Source organism: Oxyura jamaicensis, chromosome 2 (genome assembly GCF_011077185.1).
Source record: "Oxyura jamaicensis isolate SHBP4307 breed ruddy duck chromosome 2, BPBGC_Ojam_1.0, whole genome shotgun sequence".
Classification (NCBI taxonomy): domain Eukaryota; kingdom Metazoa; phylum Chordata; class Aves; order Anseriformes; family Anatidae; genus Oxyura; species Oxyura jamaicensis.
The window spans coordinates 41,464,464-41,481,819 of NC_048894.1; the positions used below are offsets into that span (position 1 = coordinate 41,464,464).

The 17,356-nt window shown below is 35.5% G+C and overlaps 1 protein-coding gene across 8 annotated transcripts in view; it reads right to left on the bottom strand.

The window, feature by feature from the left end:
- SLC4A7 (solute carrier family 4 member 7) overlaps positions 1–17,356 on the bottom strand; it is an 88,132-nt gene that overhangs the window by 4,849 nt on the left and 65,927 nt on the right. For 7 of the 8 annotated variants that reach the window (XM_035316697.1, XM_035316698.1, XM_035316699.1 and 4 more), the window contains 12 exons: positions 16,611–16,714; positions 14,902–15,076; positions 12,364–12,497; positions 11,553–11,798; positions 7,711–7,816; positions 5,810–5,971; positions 4,800–4,913; positions 4,206–4,367; positions 3,690–3,941; positions 1,542–1,610; positions 957–1,130; positions 439–570 (listed from right to left, as the gene is read on the bottom strand). In XM_035316697.1, the coding sequence (XP_035172588.1) occupies positions 439–570; positions 957–1,130; positions 1,542–1,610; positions 3,690–3,941; positions 4,206–4,367; positions 4,800–4,913; positions 5,810–5,971; positions 7,711–7,816; positions 11,553–11,798; positions 12,364–12,497; positions 14,902–15,076; positions 16,611–16,714 (1,830 nt within the window). Of the gene's footprint in view, positions 1–438; positions 571–698; positions 740–861; positions 1,131–1,541; positions 1,611–3,689; positions 3,942–4,205; positions 4,368–4,799; positions 4,914–5,809; positions 5,972–7,710; positions 7,817–11,552; positions 11,799–12,363; positions 12,498–14,901; positions 15,077–16,610; positions 16,715–17,356 lie in introns of those variants that run through there. The other variant, XM_035316702.1, reaches the window with a different exon arrangement.

Below are 17,356 nucleotides of genomic sequence, written 5' to 3' on the forward strand. Positions count from 1 at the left end.
TTACCAACTAGCAGTTGTTTTTAACTACCACTCTGCACACAAACACAAGCAGAATGCCCCTTATATGGTAAACAGTTTTGTCTCTACTTTAAGCAGAGTAGATCCCTACTCCACTGTGTTTCTTTCTCAACCATTACCCACCTTCACACCTGATGAAAACAAAGGCAACAACATTTTGTACCAAGAAATGGTTCTTTCTAAACCGTTTGCTAATTTTCATTGCAAAGAAGAGTTACAACCCATAATAGCATCCTCGAATTAGCGTCTTTCCTTAATTGCCAGTAATTGCTGTCTATCATTAAATCTCATTAGTGGAGAACTTCAAAATGTAAGTTTGGTTATAAAGTCATATGCTCATGGCACTTACAGTCCTTTAAGTGTCATTAAGCACTTTCTAGTGATTTATAACATGCTCCGTTTGAGTAGTTTTACACTTACTGCTTTCTCTTTTTTCTTTTTGTCATCTTCTTTCTTCTTTTTACTTTCTGGCATAAGATCATCTAGCCAGCTAAGTTCTCTTTTGGTGAAACATAAATCCATGAGCTTGCGAATGAACACTAATGCTAGAACCTGAAGGGAATGATAAACAGAATAATTTATATTAAACTATTGAAATTAAAAAAAATGTACATCCACTTTTAGTACGTTCAGTATTTTTAACTGCAGCCCCCGTTTTGTTTGTTTGTTTGTTTTTTTACAATACTAGTTTTTACCTTACTGAAACATTGGATCATTTCCCCTTCGTAGCTTTTTACAGCTGAATTACTTATTTTTCAAGAAGTGAAAAATCTTCATATAAAAAAAGTCTTCATGCTTCAAAAGTGAACAACTCCTAAAGTTCTTTTGTTTCTTTTCCATTCCCTTCCCTCTTAAGGTAGTAACACATTCTGAGGAGATACTGGATGATGATGCAGACACTCTTGGCAAATGATTAACTTGTAGAACAGATAACTTACCATCATAGGGAAAACAACAGCAGCTGCAGAGGCTTTAATCACCCACAACAGAACAAGACAAGTGAGCTGAATAACTGTAAAGATATGGACCTTCCAGAGTGGTACATAACGTAGATATATCAGGTCAGGTTGATGTTTGGCAGGCATTCCAAAAAGTTTTATACGGTCAAAAAACTGCATTGAAAAATAAAAACATCCTTCAATTAATCATTTTCTTCCCCTCCAAAACAAAACAAACATTTTAGGATACTCCAGAAAGATAAATTTATCCCAATTAAAATACTAACAAAGGACACTGAAAATTCAAGGAGGTGGGGATGGGGCCTGCTTTGTTTTCCTCTTAACCTTTAGTACTACAACATTTTTGAGTATTTCAGAAAATGTGTTGTTCAGCTGCGCTACTAAAATAATAAACACAAAAAAACTGAGAAGTGAAGACAATGGCAAGAACACTAAACATTACACTTAGGAAATTATCCTACTCTGACAATATTGGCTTACTTTATTGATGCTGATGCAAAATAATGCATCCCCCTTTTTTCTAGTAGTGGTAAAGACAAATTGTTCCTTAAGATCAGATTTTACCTGAATGCCTTTTAATGAAGAAACTCCCATGTAAAGAAAGACACCATACAAAACTGGCATTGGAATGAACTGCAGAGGAAAAAGCATCAGTTACTTGCAGAATCAACATGATATACCATTGCAGTCCATATTAGTGAAATACATTAACTGTTTTTACATCATATTTTACTTATGTGAAGAAACTGTACAAGCTGAGGCTCTATTTAGAGAGAATAAATGTAGCAGTGAACAGCAATAAAAGCTTGGAGGTGGGAAAGGACCTGTGTTCTTTCCATAGAGCTAGTAAGCCTGTCATCATGATTAAAAAAAGTAGTAAGGAATGGACAGTCCAGACTGAACATTTTCTAGGTTGCTACCAATACTTATATTAATGGTAAGGGTTTAGGTTACTACTTGATAAGAACTGTATTGAGACTACTAGACTACTATGAAACTGCCATATGAAATCTTGCCGTGTTTCCCCTCCCCCCCCCCCCTCCACTAAGCTGGTATTTCAGGATCAGCTGAAGCAAAAAATAAACCATACCTACTGATCTATAAAAATCTATTAATTTTCAGAGCTAAGCATTGCTCCAATAGTAAGATTTAAACTAATATTCTTAAAAGTTGTTCACTGATTTCAGTGGCACTTCCATCAAGCCTCTGCAGCCTACACAGAGCAGATGAGACTTGCTTTGCTCCTGAATTTGTGAAAGATCTGAATAAAGGACAATCAAGATGTAATTGGAAGCCTTAATAAAAACTGCTGCTATCAAGCCTGAACAAAAGCCTTTACTGAAACTTAAAATAGTGTGGAATAAAACTATGCCTTAGGGATTCATTAGTGTGTGTGTATATATAGAAGACAGTGTCTTCACCATGAGCTATATAATTTGACATGTTAGTACTTCTTTAGCATTAACTTCTGCATTAAATCAGCATATATCAGTACATGGAACAAAAGCACAGCAGCTTAAGAATTCAAGCCTTTGTCTTACTTCTTTGTTTTGAACACTAACAGCCATTTACAGTGAAAAAGAAAAGTATTTCATAGAGTGATTTGTAGTAATCCCATTCCTATTACACGGGATCCCACAACAAATTAAAGTATTAGTTTCCAAGAATCAGTTGTTTAAAAGTGCAATAAACATCAGGCTTCAGCAATCAGCACCTTTACTTAGTGCTTTTGGGCAACAATAAATTTATTTTAATATTTCTGCTTTTGAATCTGGCAGTTTCCATTATGCAGCTCAGCTCTTGGTAGCTTTTCTACCAGAGACTGTCTTATCTGAGTATATATTCTTAAATACTGCTTTATTTTATTCAGACCTCTATGGTCTTTAACAAGCATAAATGATCGGTTATTAAAAAATTATAATATACAGTTCTAATAATAAACTATAGCTGTGTGTTCATAGATTTATTTCCTCCCATTACCCAATCTTAAACAGCCATTAGAAGCTACCTGTTTGTGAAATGAGTTGTGATCTATCTTTAAAGAGACTTCCACAAAATTCTTTACAGGTATTGGCCATTTTGCAATTCTAATGCCACAACTGCTATTTTGACAAAAGATTGATTTACTTGTTTCTCTCCTAACTACTAAAGTCAGCACAACAAAACAGAAATGAAACTTATTTTACCCTTATCTGAGCAAAAAGCTTACTGAACTGATATAAATTCAGAGGCAAAGTGTCAGCTGAGGCCACAATTTGACCTGCAGAATCTCTTATTACACCATGATGCTGTGTAAGGTCATCTCAACACTTTAAACCTCAAAGGCAGTTTAAAAAGCTGGAAAATAAAGAAAAGTGAGCAATATCATTTCTGGTGATCACTTCGTGTACTGTGTGTTTCTGCTTCTTTGGCCATATTACATTACTTCTGTTCAAGTGACTTTATCACACTATTTTTCAAAAAGATTGCTAGCAAGAAAATCAGGTAACACGGACAAAGACCACTTTTTTCTCTACTCACTACACTTCTAGCTTGTTCAGTTTTCTTGCATCTTCCTCCATTGTTTCTATTCAACTAACTTGATAATGAGTCTAGACATGTTTTGCTTAACATAATAAAACTTGATAACATCACAAAAAAATAAATCACAAAAGGAAAATCCAAAGAACAACAACAACAACAACAACAGTATTTTGGAATAAACTCTTTTACCTTTAACACAGAGGTCATGAACACTGAAAGACCCATCAGGACAAAAATCATCAATCCTGTCACTCGCTGCTCCCGGATTCCCAAAAACTTTGGTTGCTCTCCTGGTGCAGAGCATTCAGATTCAACTTTCAGGCTGTTAACATGACTTATAGACAGGACAGTTGCTGCGACAAACCATGGTAAACCCATGATAGAACATACACCCAACATAACACCAACCATGAACAGATCAAGATGATAACCACAGCCTTTCTGTAAAATTAAGCAAAGAAATGAATCATTTCATAAAGTTTCTATTTATACTATGCATAATTTATAACATAGTTGGTAAATAACATATTACTAAAAAAGTTAAAGACTTTGGAAGGCCCCCAAAAATTAGAGTTGTTCTTTGCATTAGTCAATATGTATGGTTACATAGCAGCTGCTGGTAATGTTTCACAGACTTACAGAATGAATCTGATTTAAAATAAACTCAACTTACAAAAAATCTTGTGAAAATGGATAGACTTTTACCTTCAGTTTATGCTCTTTTCTGTTTATAATAACAGCTGTTATTTGTTGATCCATGAAAATGAGAATGGTACAGAGTAAAGCAGGAACCGCAGCTATCAGCAGTGTCCACCAAGGATTGCCTCCAAGAGGATCTATGAACCATCCTCGGTCTTTTCTTGTGGGCTGATAAAATAAATAAGTATTAATTCACTAAAACTTCAGGTTTTATGGCAACAAACATTAGCTACAATGAACAGGTCAATAGTCTATTAAACGTGAGCTTAGATTTTTTTTTTCCCCATGGCTTTGACGAAAAGATTGACTAGCTGTTAAACATGAATGTGAGACTTTCATAAAAAAATAAAACAATCCATTGCACTCCTTGATTTGTGCACATTTGCACAAAAGGATCAAAAGGATACATCCTTTTCAGTGATACTGCAATGTAAAGCATAGTGTTTTCTTTCAGGAGACATACACTCAGAAAAGAGAGATTAACAATTACAATTTAAATCAAAAAAAATAAATTCCTGTTTCAATTCAGTTCCATTGTTCTATTGCCTACAAAACTGCAAGAATTAAAAAAACTTTATTTTAAAAGGTTTTGTTTCTTACTTCAAATTTCTCTGGAACATGAAGCTTAGGAGAAGGTACTCCTACAAGATAGTCAATCAAAACCATGATTACGATGGTCAGAAATACTGCAAAGTCACTGATGGTAGAACGCACCTATAAAGAAAAGATCTCTGTTATCTCTTGCTGTTTCATCATTACAATTTGCACGTATAGAAAGAGAATTTTCTTCCCTATGAATACCAAAGGCTGTTTATACTCTACTACACGACTGAATATCATGTTTATTTCCTTTTTTATATTTTAGCTGCCTGCCAGAATAACGAAGTTGGAGAAGGTGAGTATTCTGTACAACTGTTGATCTGATAATCTCATCTGAATTTAACTACCACAAGAAACAAACTGCTCCAAATTAACTCCTTTCTCATCTTTGTTCCCTCTGGCCTACAAAGAGGGTGGTCCATCACACCTAGTTTCTTGTAGCTTAATTCAGTAAAACACTGAATTGTTCTCAAGGATGACTTTCTTAAGCATTAGGAACACACTGTAGGTATGAACTGAGGTTCAGAGAAAAATCTACCTCCTTAATTTTGGCTAGTAGAAATAAGTCCCGGGATAACCAATAAGTTTTAATCATGATATTAACATCTGTTAGAAATAGTCATTCCCTCAGGAACCACTCAGAACTCTGACATCATCGGCTTAGAGAAAGCGATCAATTGTTCTGTACGACTCGATGAGAGGGAATTGTGTGAAATTAATCACTCCAGATGATACCTGGCAATACCTATTAATATGGAAAGACAAACGCTTAGGTATTCTAATGTTCAGAGTAAAAGAAATTCAATGCTGAAAATTCTACTCTTCTTGTAAGAAAATTCTAAAGTGTCTTTTGAATTATTAGCTCATTTTGTTTTTAATCTCTTTTCTCTCTTAAAAATGTGGTTAAAGCTGTACTCTCAGAACAATGTTCTGGAGCAAAATAAAAGAAAATAAACTCTGTTAAGTTATACTGATATATTTAGTACAAAATAACAGTCATATCTAATTACCTTAGTTGGGAAATAGCGTTTGGTCTTGAATTGCTTAAGGAAAGAGGAGAGGAAAAACGTTGTAAAGAATAATATGACAGACCAGAAGAGAACATCTGGAATATATGGTCCATGATGGCCACAAGCTGATCCATGAAACACACCATGAAATTCTAAACATTCCTGCAAAGAGAGAAAATCATTATATTTCTAGTCGTGTACAATATCCAACCTATTTTTTTAACCCTACCAATAGAAGACACACAAAAATGTCCACAATATCCAAAAACAGGTTCCTTCCTCCCCCACCAGCACCTCATCCTAAAATGCCAAAAGTTTGTATACTGTCAGTTGCAGAAGAGCCACTGTAACAATTACTCATTTCAGAATTCCAAAATGCTGCAAGATGCCCCAACGTTCATCTTTTACATTCACCTCATTTCTATTCTATTTCTCAAAGCACGACAAGACTGAATGTATAAATAAATGTTGAGGACTAAATCCAGGAAAGCTGATTATCCAACATCAACTTTCAATTTGATGAACATGAACATGAGATCTCCCCAGTTTCTTCCACGTCTTTATTCTTGAGTTTGTTTTGTCCTGATACGGTTAAAGGAAAAAAAAAATCTGGTACAGTAGAACAATAAATAACAGAAATTAGTGAAATTTAAAAAAAAAAAAATCCTTAGATAACCCCTACCCAAATCTCACTGAAATGCCAAGTGAAGAATTAAAAGCAGACCAGAGTACCAGGAATGAACAAGCTAATCAAGCAAATGGCTGGAAGGAGCAGTCTAGTCCTTTGACAGGCTAGTTTTTAATTTTTTTTTTTTAAGTAACCTATGAAAAAATTTTCCCCATTAACTACCAATTTTGATTGTAAGCACCACAAAGTCTTGGATCAGTTCTGCCCATGGGAAGAAAAAAACATTCAAGAAAAAAGTATATAAAATAAACAAATCTAAAGGATTTATACAAATTAACTTCTGGGTAGAAGGCAGAAATTGCCTTCCTAGGTAATTGTGGCAGACTAGGAGCCATTGCTGGTACATAGGAAACACTACAGCTAAAACTCTACTACAACACTGAGGCTTTTAATAGTATTTTTGCTGTACAGAACACATCCTAATTTCAGTGTGAGCCTCTAGGCTCAAGAAGATCCCAGACACACGTATCTTAATTTTATATATTCTGAGAAGGCTTAAGGAGGCATACAAATCTAGCAAATGCAATACAAAATCCACAGCAGATCTAAATCATATAAAATGTGGGTGTAGACCAGATGCTAGGGTATGCAAAGTGGCTATAGACATCTGCGTTTAAGTGACTGAATCCCAAAGGATTAAACAGATGTGGCTGCAAAATATCAAGTTCAGAAAGCAATGCTTTAAGGCTTACTCTTTCAAATAGCCCTCCCATCTTCTTTTAACCTTCAGTTTTCCAAATAATCATTTTTTAGGTACTTGCTCACTTTATCTCTGTTGTGAGTTTTATACCGATGTCTAACATCAACTTAAGAAATATGTCTGCTGGCATATTTTAACTTCAAGTTCTGTCTCCACATCTTATAAAAAATATTTATCCATCCTTTGCAGGAAATTGAAGGAAACTATATCCCCTTTTTATTCAGCTCACCACATTCATCTGCACTTCAGAAAGAAGACTGCAGTATTAAAGTGGCTACTTCAGGCAGCCATTTAAGATACTATAATTTAATGTCATGGAATCGCTTATCAAAAATAGTACAATGACTGCTTAAAACATTATTGGAGGAATAAAAGTGTTCGAAATACATTTTTTAAGAAACCAGTCCTTGCTCAAAGTGAGAAAGCAGCCAGATGAGATACATTAATGAAGTACTGCATGGTTGTCAGTTGTTGCTTTTTAAACATACAGATATATAACTTTTAGATACTCACAGATACTGTAAGATTACTCCATACAATAGTTTCCGCAGACTTATTCATATTCCCCCAAATCCGCAACGTTTCGTTGCTGGGGTTCTGAGGCTCAGCGCACACACATCTGAAGGGAAGAAAGAACGAAAGAGGGAAAAAAAGATTAGCTTTTAAGCACATAAAATGACAAACACACTGATCTTAATTTAAAAAAATCCTGAGGAGTTTAAGCCAGAGTTTATCCCAACCTTCTACAGAAGAAGCAAACACAAGGCTGACACGAATTACATTTTTTTCCCATGGAGGAGGTGGCAAGGAGATAGAGGTATTGCAAAGAAGTGAATGCACAGGAGTTTCTACAGATTGGACAAAATCCAACCTATGTATTTTAAAGAATTAGAAGCAGGAAAGACATTGACTTAAATATGTGACTGATCTGCCAGTTTTTAAATATAGTATCACCCGAAAATAAAATGAAATAAATAATATGTGCAGATATCTATATATTGTAAATCAAAGAAGAAAAAAAATCCAAATGACACCACCTTACAACACCACTAAACAAAAATACACTGTGTTATTTATAAAACTTTCCACATAAAATTTTCTAGACACAAACAGGTTTCTGTGACTGTGTACAAATTGAGGTTTTCAGATTTCTATACAGCATACCATCCCACAGTGAGGCAAAATTCAGTTCCTACCATTGTACACCAACATAGGAGAGAACAGAGACTGGAACCACTACACTTAGAAAACTGTCGTCAAAGACTTGGTTTCAACATTCCCTTTTCAAACCAGGCATGTCACTAGCCTCTAGAAGTTTCTGAACCTTTTTTTTTTTTTTTCAAAAATGTTGGTACCCAGCCATTTATCTCCTGTTTTGCATGCCTTCTGATCTACACATGACCAAAAGTGGTCACCCTAAATTTAGACATGATCTGAGTACGTAGTGGGCTAAATGAAGATGTAAAAACATAAGTGTCTCATATTTAAAGTATTTGCATATATCTGTTTTTATTAACTTTATGTGCAAGTAGAAGTGCTCCTGTCTACTGCAATGGTTCAAAAATTTGTTGGCCTACAGAACTTTGTCGGACAGGTTGACAGCAGTACACATCAGTAAAAGAACAACACATCGAATATTGATTTAATGAGATGTTTTCAACTAAAGCTACTGAAGTACACCAAACTAAGTACTGCAAGTATTATGCCAGATGAGAGATTTATGTAGAAGAGAATCAGATAATGTGCTAGAAGTAAGTCTCAGGTGAAACTTTTTTTTTTTTTTAATGAAATTCATCACAGTATTGGAAAACAAACAAACGAAGAACTCTGGAAGGTAAAACTTGCATCCTAATAGCATGAAGGACTAGAAGGAAAATGCACAAGATGTGAATGGACAAAAACAACGTAATTTGCAAAGCACAGTGTTGAGGAAGCTCAGGAAGTAAATATACTGTCTTTTGGTAACTGAATTCTAAAGTAACAGCAAAAGAAAATAGGAGAAGATTGGAAAGAAGTAACTCAAAGTAGTCACAAACAGAGTAACTTGAGAAAGGAATTGCAACAGTATGATGAGAGGAAAATTAAGCAGCTTTAATCATTAAAGGCAGTAACATGAACAAGAATGCTGAAGGAAGACCAACAAATTTCTCAACAAACGCAATAAAAGAATGCCACCAAGTAGATAAGTGGAAATCTGGGAAAAAGAAATAAACAGAATACGTAAGAGTATTCGAGACTGTCATCTGGCTCACTTAGAAGATTACGCTCTGAGGGTACAGAAAAAAAAAAAAAAAAATGAAAAAAGCACTTTTAAAAGACCAGATTTCCTACAGCTTTCCAATAGAAAATCAAATGAAAAAAATTGGAAGCTTGTGGAACATCCAAAATGACAAGTGTGCCTCCACATAAAGCTGAACCAAGGAGATGTCACTCCTTCCTTTCTGCACCCCAGTGGGCATATATGCACATAGTGCACCAGACAGTCATGTGGCAAGGGTCAGAAGATGACCTACAGGCCCCCAATTACCGACTGGCCTAATTAATGTGCTCACCAAGGACCTAGTGAGCTGCATTGTCTACTGGCCTGCTCATGACAAAATGGCCTGAATAAATGGACAGCTGTTAAGACAAGAAAGGGAGTGAAAATACCATGTAGGAATGGAATACAAGCAGCAGTCTGAGAGGGTGCATGACCAGAAGCAATCATGTTGAAGCGGAGGATGCAGACCATCAGCTGGCTTAAACAGAGAAGCAAAAAAATGATTTTTGGAAAGAAAGCAAATGAAAAAATATTCTGGAAATAAATGCTAATGAAGCATCAATATTTGTAAAGTGACAAGAGATCTTGGAGATCAAACATGACAGCTGAAATCTGTTTGACACCATCAGAAGTCTCCCTTGCGTGGATCATTGAGACCACTACTTTGGCCAGTTTGCCCTCCCGCCAGGGACTGACAGTGCAGGGTACAGGCAATGACTCCCAGCTCAGGTGTATGGATGTCACCTTGAAGAGAGCTCTGACCAGAATGTGACTTAGAATGTCGAGAGCCACACAGGTACAAGTAAAAGTGGAGCACCCACACGTCCAACAGGAGGGAAGCACTAGCAGCGGAACCTGTGCTCCTCAAAGAGCATGTGACCATAACCCAAATGTCTGGGGTTGGAGGGTAAATATTGGTGTGGGCATGATTAAGACCCTTTGGGGATTAGTAATAGAACATGACTTAGAAATGTGTCAGTTCTTACTAGTATTTCTTAAGTGTTGAGCATTGAAGTTTATCCACTGTCTTACTCATGCCAAATGTACAGATCACTGAATGTCAGTTAATTGTGTGCCGGTGATGAATCAAGGAAAAAAACTTTGATTCTGATTTGGTTTGAACTAAGAACTGAGCAGATTTTCCCACTAACAGCAGGATTTCCTCCTCCCAGCATGTGTGAGCTGTCAAGTCAATTTATCACATTTCTTGAAACCATACCCCAAGCTTGAAAACTGCACACTGAGGAGAAAAAGACAAAGCAGCAGATCATAAAAAATAACATATATATACACACATACACAAAAATAAATAAAACATCAAGACACATGGTATGACAACTACTCAGTGCTAATTTCACAGTATAAGTGAACTACTTTAATTCAGAATCAGTACAGATTCACACTAAAAAGTAGGTAAGGTGCACAAATCCTTAATAAATAAATCAAATGTTAAAAGATATACCTAAATAGCTTATTATATTCTTTAAATGAAATGAAGTTACTTTCATATTGATAGTTTTACTGTATTATGATGAAAAGAGATAGTAGCTTTACTAGGACAGGAAATAAAAAAAGCAGCTTCATTTTTTTTCTGTTATTTTCCTCTCACTTATAAAAAAATAAATTCTAAAAAGTCAAGAATCCTCATAATTGCAGTAGAAAGGAACAGTGCTTAAAGATGTTAACTCTGTTCCTAGCACAGACAAGCTGAAGAAGCTCTCCATGCCTCAGCTGCCTGGAAATAATCCTCACCCAGGTGGGGGAAACCATCATGGTTTCTTGAAGCAGCGAAGCAGAACTCCTGTCCAGCTAATGGAACATGCTGACTTTTAATCAGGCTGTTAATCAGGCTGCAGATAAAACAGGCATTGTCACAGCCCCTTATCCCATCCAACCACCCATAGCTAACACAGAAAATTCAATTCCATGGCATCCTGAACAGAATTTTTCTGAAGTTTCTCATGCTCCTACCACCCCCAGCATTCCTCCTACCCTACCACCAAGAGGCACCCACGACAGTTGGCAAATGGTATGCCAATGCAATATAAACATTTTCTCTGTGTATTTTACTAACAAATAGAAACTCGATACTTACGAATATAAAGTCAGTTTATCCAAATTATTGTGCATATTGAAGGCATATTTTTCTCCCAGATGAAAAAGCTTTTCCAATGCCTCATAAATAAATATGATGCATATAAGTGCTGCAAAAGCTTCCTCTGTAAATCGAGTGATGTAACAGACAAGGCTGCTGGCATCTGTTGCTACAAGCACTATGCATAAAAATGCAGTCCACAGACCAATGCTAGTTCGTAGGGAGAGGTAGGAAAGCTCATAATCCCTGTGGAAAAAAAAAGTCTTAGTTGAGCCTAAAATAACCTATACCATACTGTAATTGAAAATGGATGATGAGGCCAAGTTCTAGGTATTCACAATGTTTCTCATCCTTAATGTCAGTTTTGAATAAAGCACAAACTTTTTTGTTTCGTCTTCCACCAGGGCTGAACAACACTGCAAGGTGTTTCTAGGATTGGGGGCGCAACTACCTGCCTCAGGAAGCATCATGAGAATGCTCTCTCCAGAAGTACTTGGATGTTTTTTCCTGCAGAGCAGCTCAGTCCCTGTTTACTTTAGCAGAATCAAAGCCAACATTTACTTTACATTTACATTTACTTTAGCAGAAACAAAGCCAATTATTGAAGTCCTAACCGCTTCATCACTGATTTTCTCATTAAGGCATGAGCACCTCAAAGCTTTGCCAAACCACCTGCACATCTCCATCTCTTGCTGCTGTCTTTACATCTTCATGATCATCCATTTTGAACATATCTGCTTTCAGTTACAGCTATACTAACAGGCTGGAAAGTGAGAAAGTGCATCAAGCTAATAAAAATATCACTACTTACCTGCAAAATTTAAATAATATTTTTTCAAATACTAGAACTGGTCCGGTGCTCCCCAAAATAGTAAGAGGTTGCCCAGCAAAGAGAGAATAGGCAATCCCAGTTAACGAGGCTCCAAAGAGAGATTCTATTGCACTCTGTTCGGGGGGAAAAGAATCTGCTTTTACTATGCTGCCTTGCAGGTTAGCATTTAGCGCCACATCTGCATAAACACAGTTTTAAGATGCATTAATGTACAAACAAGACAAGATGTAAAAACACTACAATTAATATTAGTGTTTGAGACACAAGAATAATTTAACATTGTTTTGCAGTAACAATACCATGGACAAAAGATTTGGAAAGCTTCACTCCCAAGAAACAAAGCCATCCAAAACCATGAGAACAAGTTACTAGTCCTGCGAGCTATGGAGGAAAAACATGCCAACAATTACTACAAATAGAAAATAAAATTATGTAGTGTATGGAAAGAATTATCTGTCTCTGTAAAAGAAAAAAAAAATTGCAACATACCTGTACCAAAACATGACACAGTGTGCTGCATCAAACCTGCATCAGTCAACCAAGCATTACAAAAAACTAACAACTGACAGGAGGTGGTGCAGGGGATATTACTGAACAATATTGGTTTATGTATATGTGACACCATAAATAGATGAACTGTAAACCAATGTCCCACCTGGTAATGCATTTCTTTTTGAGAACTGAAATACGTATTTTTCTTCAATGAATTGCATGTTTTAAGATAAAATTTTGTGCTAAGAAGAAATGTTAAAATGCACCTCAAGAGACGTGCAGGGCTTTCTAGATCCTAAAATGGTATTAGAGTTACTTTAAAATAGTTAACTACAACACTTATAACTACGAAAAGTCAAGATTTAGCAGATTAAAGGGTTCGCTGGGGAGTTTGCAGGTGTTTGCTATTTTGCAACTATGCAAGATTAACAAAACTCATGCAAACTTAAACCCCAATTCAGGAAAGCATCTAAAACAGGTCAAAAGGGTTTGCTGAACTGGAGCTATTAAAAATAAAAAATAAAAATAACATGAGTCCTTGGTTAATTACATTAGAAAAAATATATAAACACTGTCTCTTGTTTAGCTATTACCTTTGAACTACTGGTTTAGTGAATGCATTAACCTTGGGGCTGTCAGTCAAGGTGGCAGGGACAGGAGTACTGTGGAGGTGATGACCTCTGGGAATGTGAGGAAAAGTTTCAAACACAAACTGTGTACCTTACAATGTCAGCTACTGTGCTTGAACATATGTGTTCAGTAACTAAATTTTATATTCAATGATGCACACCAAGTATCTGAAGGCAGGAACAAACCCACAAACAATTCCAGATAGCTAAAAGAAAGAAGGTATTTAAGAATCAAGCTTTAAGAGGAGCATATAACTATTTTCATAGTTATAAAAGGTACATTCATAAATTACATCAGCATTTTGATAACCACAAGGAAAACCCATTCTTAACATTACGAGTGGCAAGAACAGTGCACAGAAAAGATAACTTATTTCTGTATTTGTTATCAGCTTGAAGAGCTACATCAATAAACAAATATCCAAGTCAACAGCATTACTTGAAAGAGAGTCACTAAACAGTAACACAGTACAAGCTTAAAAACTTGATTTAAGAAGTATCATGAAGAATTTTATAGCATAAGCTTTACCAGATTCTTACACTTTGTAAAGGACATTCCTAAATTTATCTTTTCCCCTTCCCCAAAAGGAGAGAAGCCTTGGTTTTTTGCAAAAGATTTAAAACCAGAAAATACACTTCAAACTAGTTTACTCACAAACCAATTGACACAGAGTTATTAACATTGCTGATAGAAGTATTATTTCCCTGTCCAAAAACTGAAGTGCAACCAAACATCTGTTTTAATAAGGTTTTGGTGTTGTATACTGCCAAATTTAACACTACCAAATATTTATGGTCAATATTCAAGTCATTTACAGTGAAGAGTATTTTCTGCTCATAAACCATTTTTTTAATTTTTTTTTTTTTTTGGCAATTGATAACAACATACCATTACCAAAAGCAAACACATATATCCTGTCCGTTACTTAAATACAGAATTGACTGCTACTCATAACACTAGGCATTATCATCCTCATAGGCCTACTACTCAAGGCCAGTACATATTCTTGGCTGTCCACCTTGAGCCTCAGATTTTGCCTAAAGTAGGCCTAGTGGGATGGTGCACCTTTACTGCTATTAATTATTTTCAAGTAGCCAAAAAGAAGGCAATGCCTTTTCTCAATTCATGAAGCTATTCATCCAATATTGCAGGATAAACATTTTAAATTTTTAATTTTATTTAATTTTTACCTCCACTGTGCATCTTCTCCTGTTCACATGGATTCCCCACATTTTCCACAGCAATTACCTTTTGGGGAAGATCTGCTTTGGGGCAGGCTAATCAAGTGCTGTGGGTAAATTCTTCAAATACAAGTATAAAGAAACGAGACAAATGCACACAGTGACTTGCCTCTGAAGGTCTAAAAGCCTGGCCACTACCATTTTTTGTACTCACTATTCTGCCTTGTGTAGCTTCTCCCAGGAGCCCTCCAAAAGTGATTACAGGAGACATACAGGCACAGTATAGGAAAAGAATCGAGGCCAGGCACTGCAGGCTTAATGCATCCTTGAAGTCACTCAAGAAAAAAGGTGCTTTCCTTTTGATGTCAAGTATCAAACCACCAAAAAGCCTAAATAGGTGAGATGAAACTCGTCAAACTGTACACTACAGGATTCTAGCTAGTTCAAAACTATGGGCTACACAAGACAGCCAGTGCCTATTGCCAGCACAAAATTATCTATTTTATAATCCAGATTAAAGCATAACACAGTTTAAAATATAAGTGAGAATCTTATGTATTCCAATTCATTATTTTTCCAAAGTATCATCAATCAGGTCATCCACATTTTTACAAGCTGGCTAGGAATTTATGCATATAATGGGCTAGATACTGAAAAAAATATCTTTACAAATATCTGTATCTTAATTATGTTTAAAGTTAAATCTGGCTTATGAAATTCAGAACACGGAACAAGAGACATATGCTAAACTTCAACCAAAATCATTGCATTGATACATTTCAATATCACTAATCCAGTAAGCAGTTGTAGCTTTGTTTTTAATCTTAATTCTCTATACTGATGAATGAACCTATATTTACTTAACAGTGTAACATCTGGAGTATGGAGATATTTTCTAAACGGAAATACAAAAACAAATATATATAAATTGGTTCAAGTGGGTAAGTTACTATCAAGAAATTTAAAAGATTTCTGCAGCTTCTTAAAATTTTCAAAACTAAAATACTAAGTAAAATTTGTAACTAGGAAAAAATGGGTTTATTGTGAATTATACATAAAAGTCTTAACAAATTTTTCCATTCCTGTGGAAAAAAAATATGTTTAGCTATTTAAAGATAATTCTGTGGGTAGAAATGAACTTTTGTTCCCTATACCATCTGCAAAAAGGCAAGTACGAGGAAGCTAAAATGGTAAAAATTAAAACAACGCTTATAATTCCTTCTTGCAAAGGTATGAGAAAAATGCAAATCACTTAGAAGTTTATCATTTTGGGGATAATAACTTTATACATCTTCTCCAGAATTTCTCAGTTGATATTATTTCTAATATGCAATATTAACATGTAGTCCTATTCAGTTGCATTTCCACTGTTAGAGAGGTGGGTATTTTTTGGCAAGTATTTCAGAACAGAACAGTAATGCAACTCAACTGAAAGTTCCTTTGATTTTTATTTCAGATCTAAAAGAAACATAACCAAAACAGTATTCTTTGCCACTTTATATTCCTTGTTATTCCACTTCATACATGTTTAATAAAACAGATTTGCATTAACGGAAATTTTTAGTACCTAGCCCAATACTGAAAATTGTATATTCCTGGTATAATTATGATAATTGCATGCTCTTAATAATTAAAAATTAAAACAACACTTAAAAGTCAGTTAGTTGAATCAAGCAGCATCTTATAAGAAATCCTTCACAAACGTGTTGAGAAACACTGCCACAGGCTTGAAAATGCTTTAAGCAGACTGCCATTTATAGGCAAGAACCCAACACTTGAAAAGGAAAACAGATGCGTTCTGACACATACAATGTTTTTCTTTGTCTTTTTTTTTTTTGATGTCTAAATGCCATCATTAAAAGCTATGAAGACTTATCACATTTATTTCTTTGTGGTAGCTAGTATTTAGGGAAGTGAACACACCTTCCAGTTCTCTCAAGTTCGGGTCCAGCATGATGGCCTTCTTCTTTAAGAGTCTCTCCTGTAGGAGTAGATCCATTTGGAAACTTAGGTATCTTTCTTTTCTCCTAAAGCAGGAAAAAAAATAAAAACAAAAATAAAAGACACATACTTTAAATTATACTGTTTAGTGCAAAAACAAAGTGTACAGAGACTTGCCTTCCAGCCCTTTTCAGAATCCCCACTTATCAGCAGCTCTCCATTTGCCAAATTCCTCTTTTATTGAATACAGATGACCTAAACTGTGCAACACTCCCAAAAGGATCTTATTAGTTCCTTGCACAACAGTACTAATCTTCCCTTTCTAAAAGAATTATCTCCCCTGAGACATGATGAAACAAAGTCTGCCTTTTCAAGACGTAGTATAGGCTCAGCCACGTGGCCTAGAAATCTTAAGATTTTTTTCTGTCATTTCCAGAGCAGAAGCCTCCAACTTGTAACAGAAACTGACCTCACTCTATAACAAAATACAATATTTAGTACAAGTACAAATAAAAGTCATTCCTCTCTTCAGCAAGCTCACCATCTCGTCATAAATTTCTCAGCTAAGCTTGCATTCCAGAGAAAAAAAGAAAAAACACTTGCTTATTCTGGCAACAAATTAATTGCTAGCCTCACACTACTCATGAGATAAGCTATACTGCTGTCCCCCCTTCCATTCCAACCACTTCCCTAAATCATCACATAATTCAACACCATCATCAGCCTTC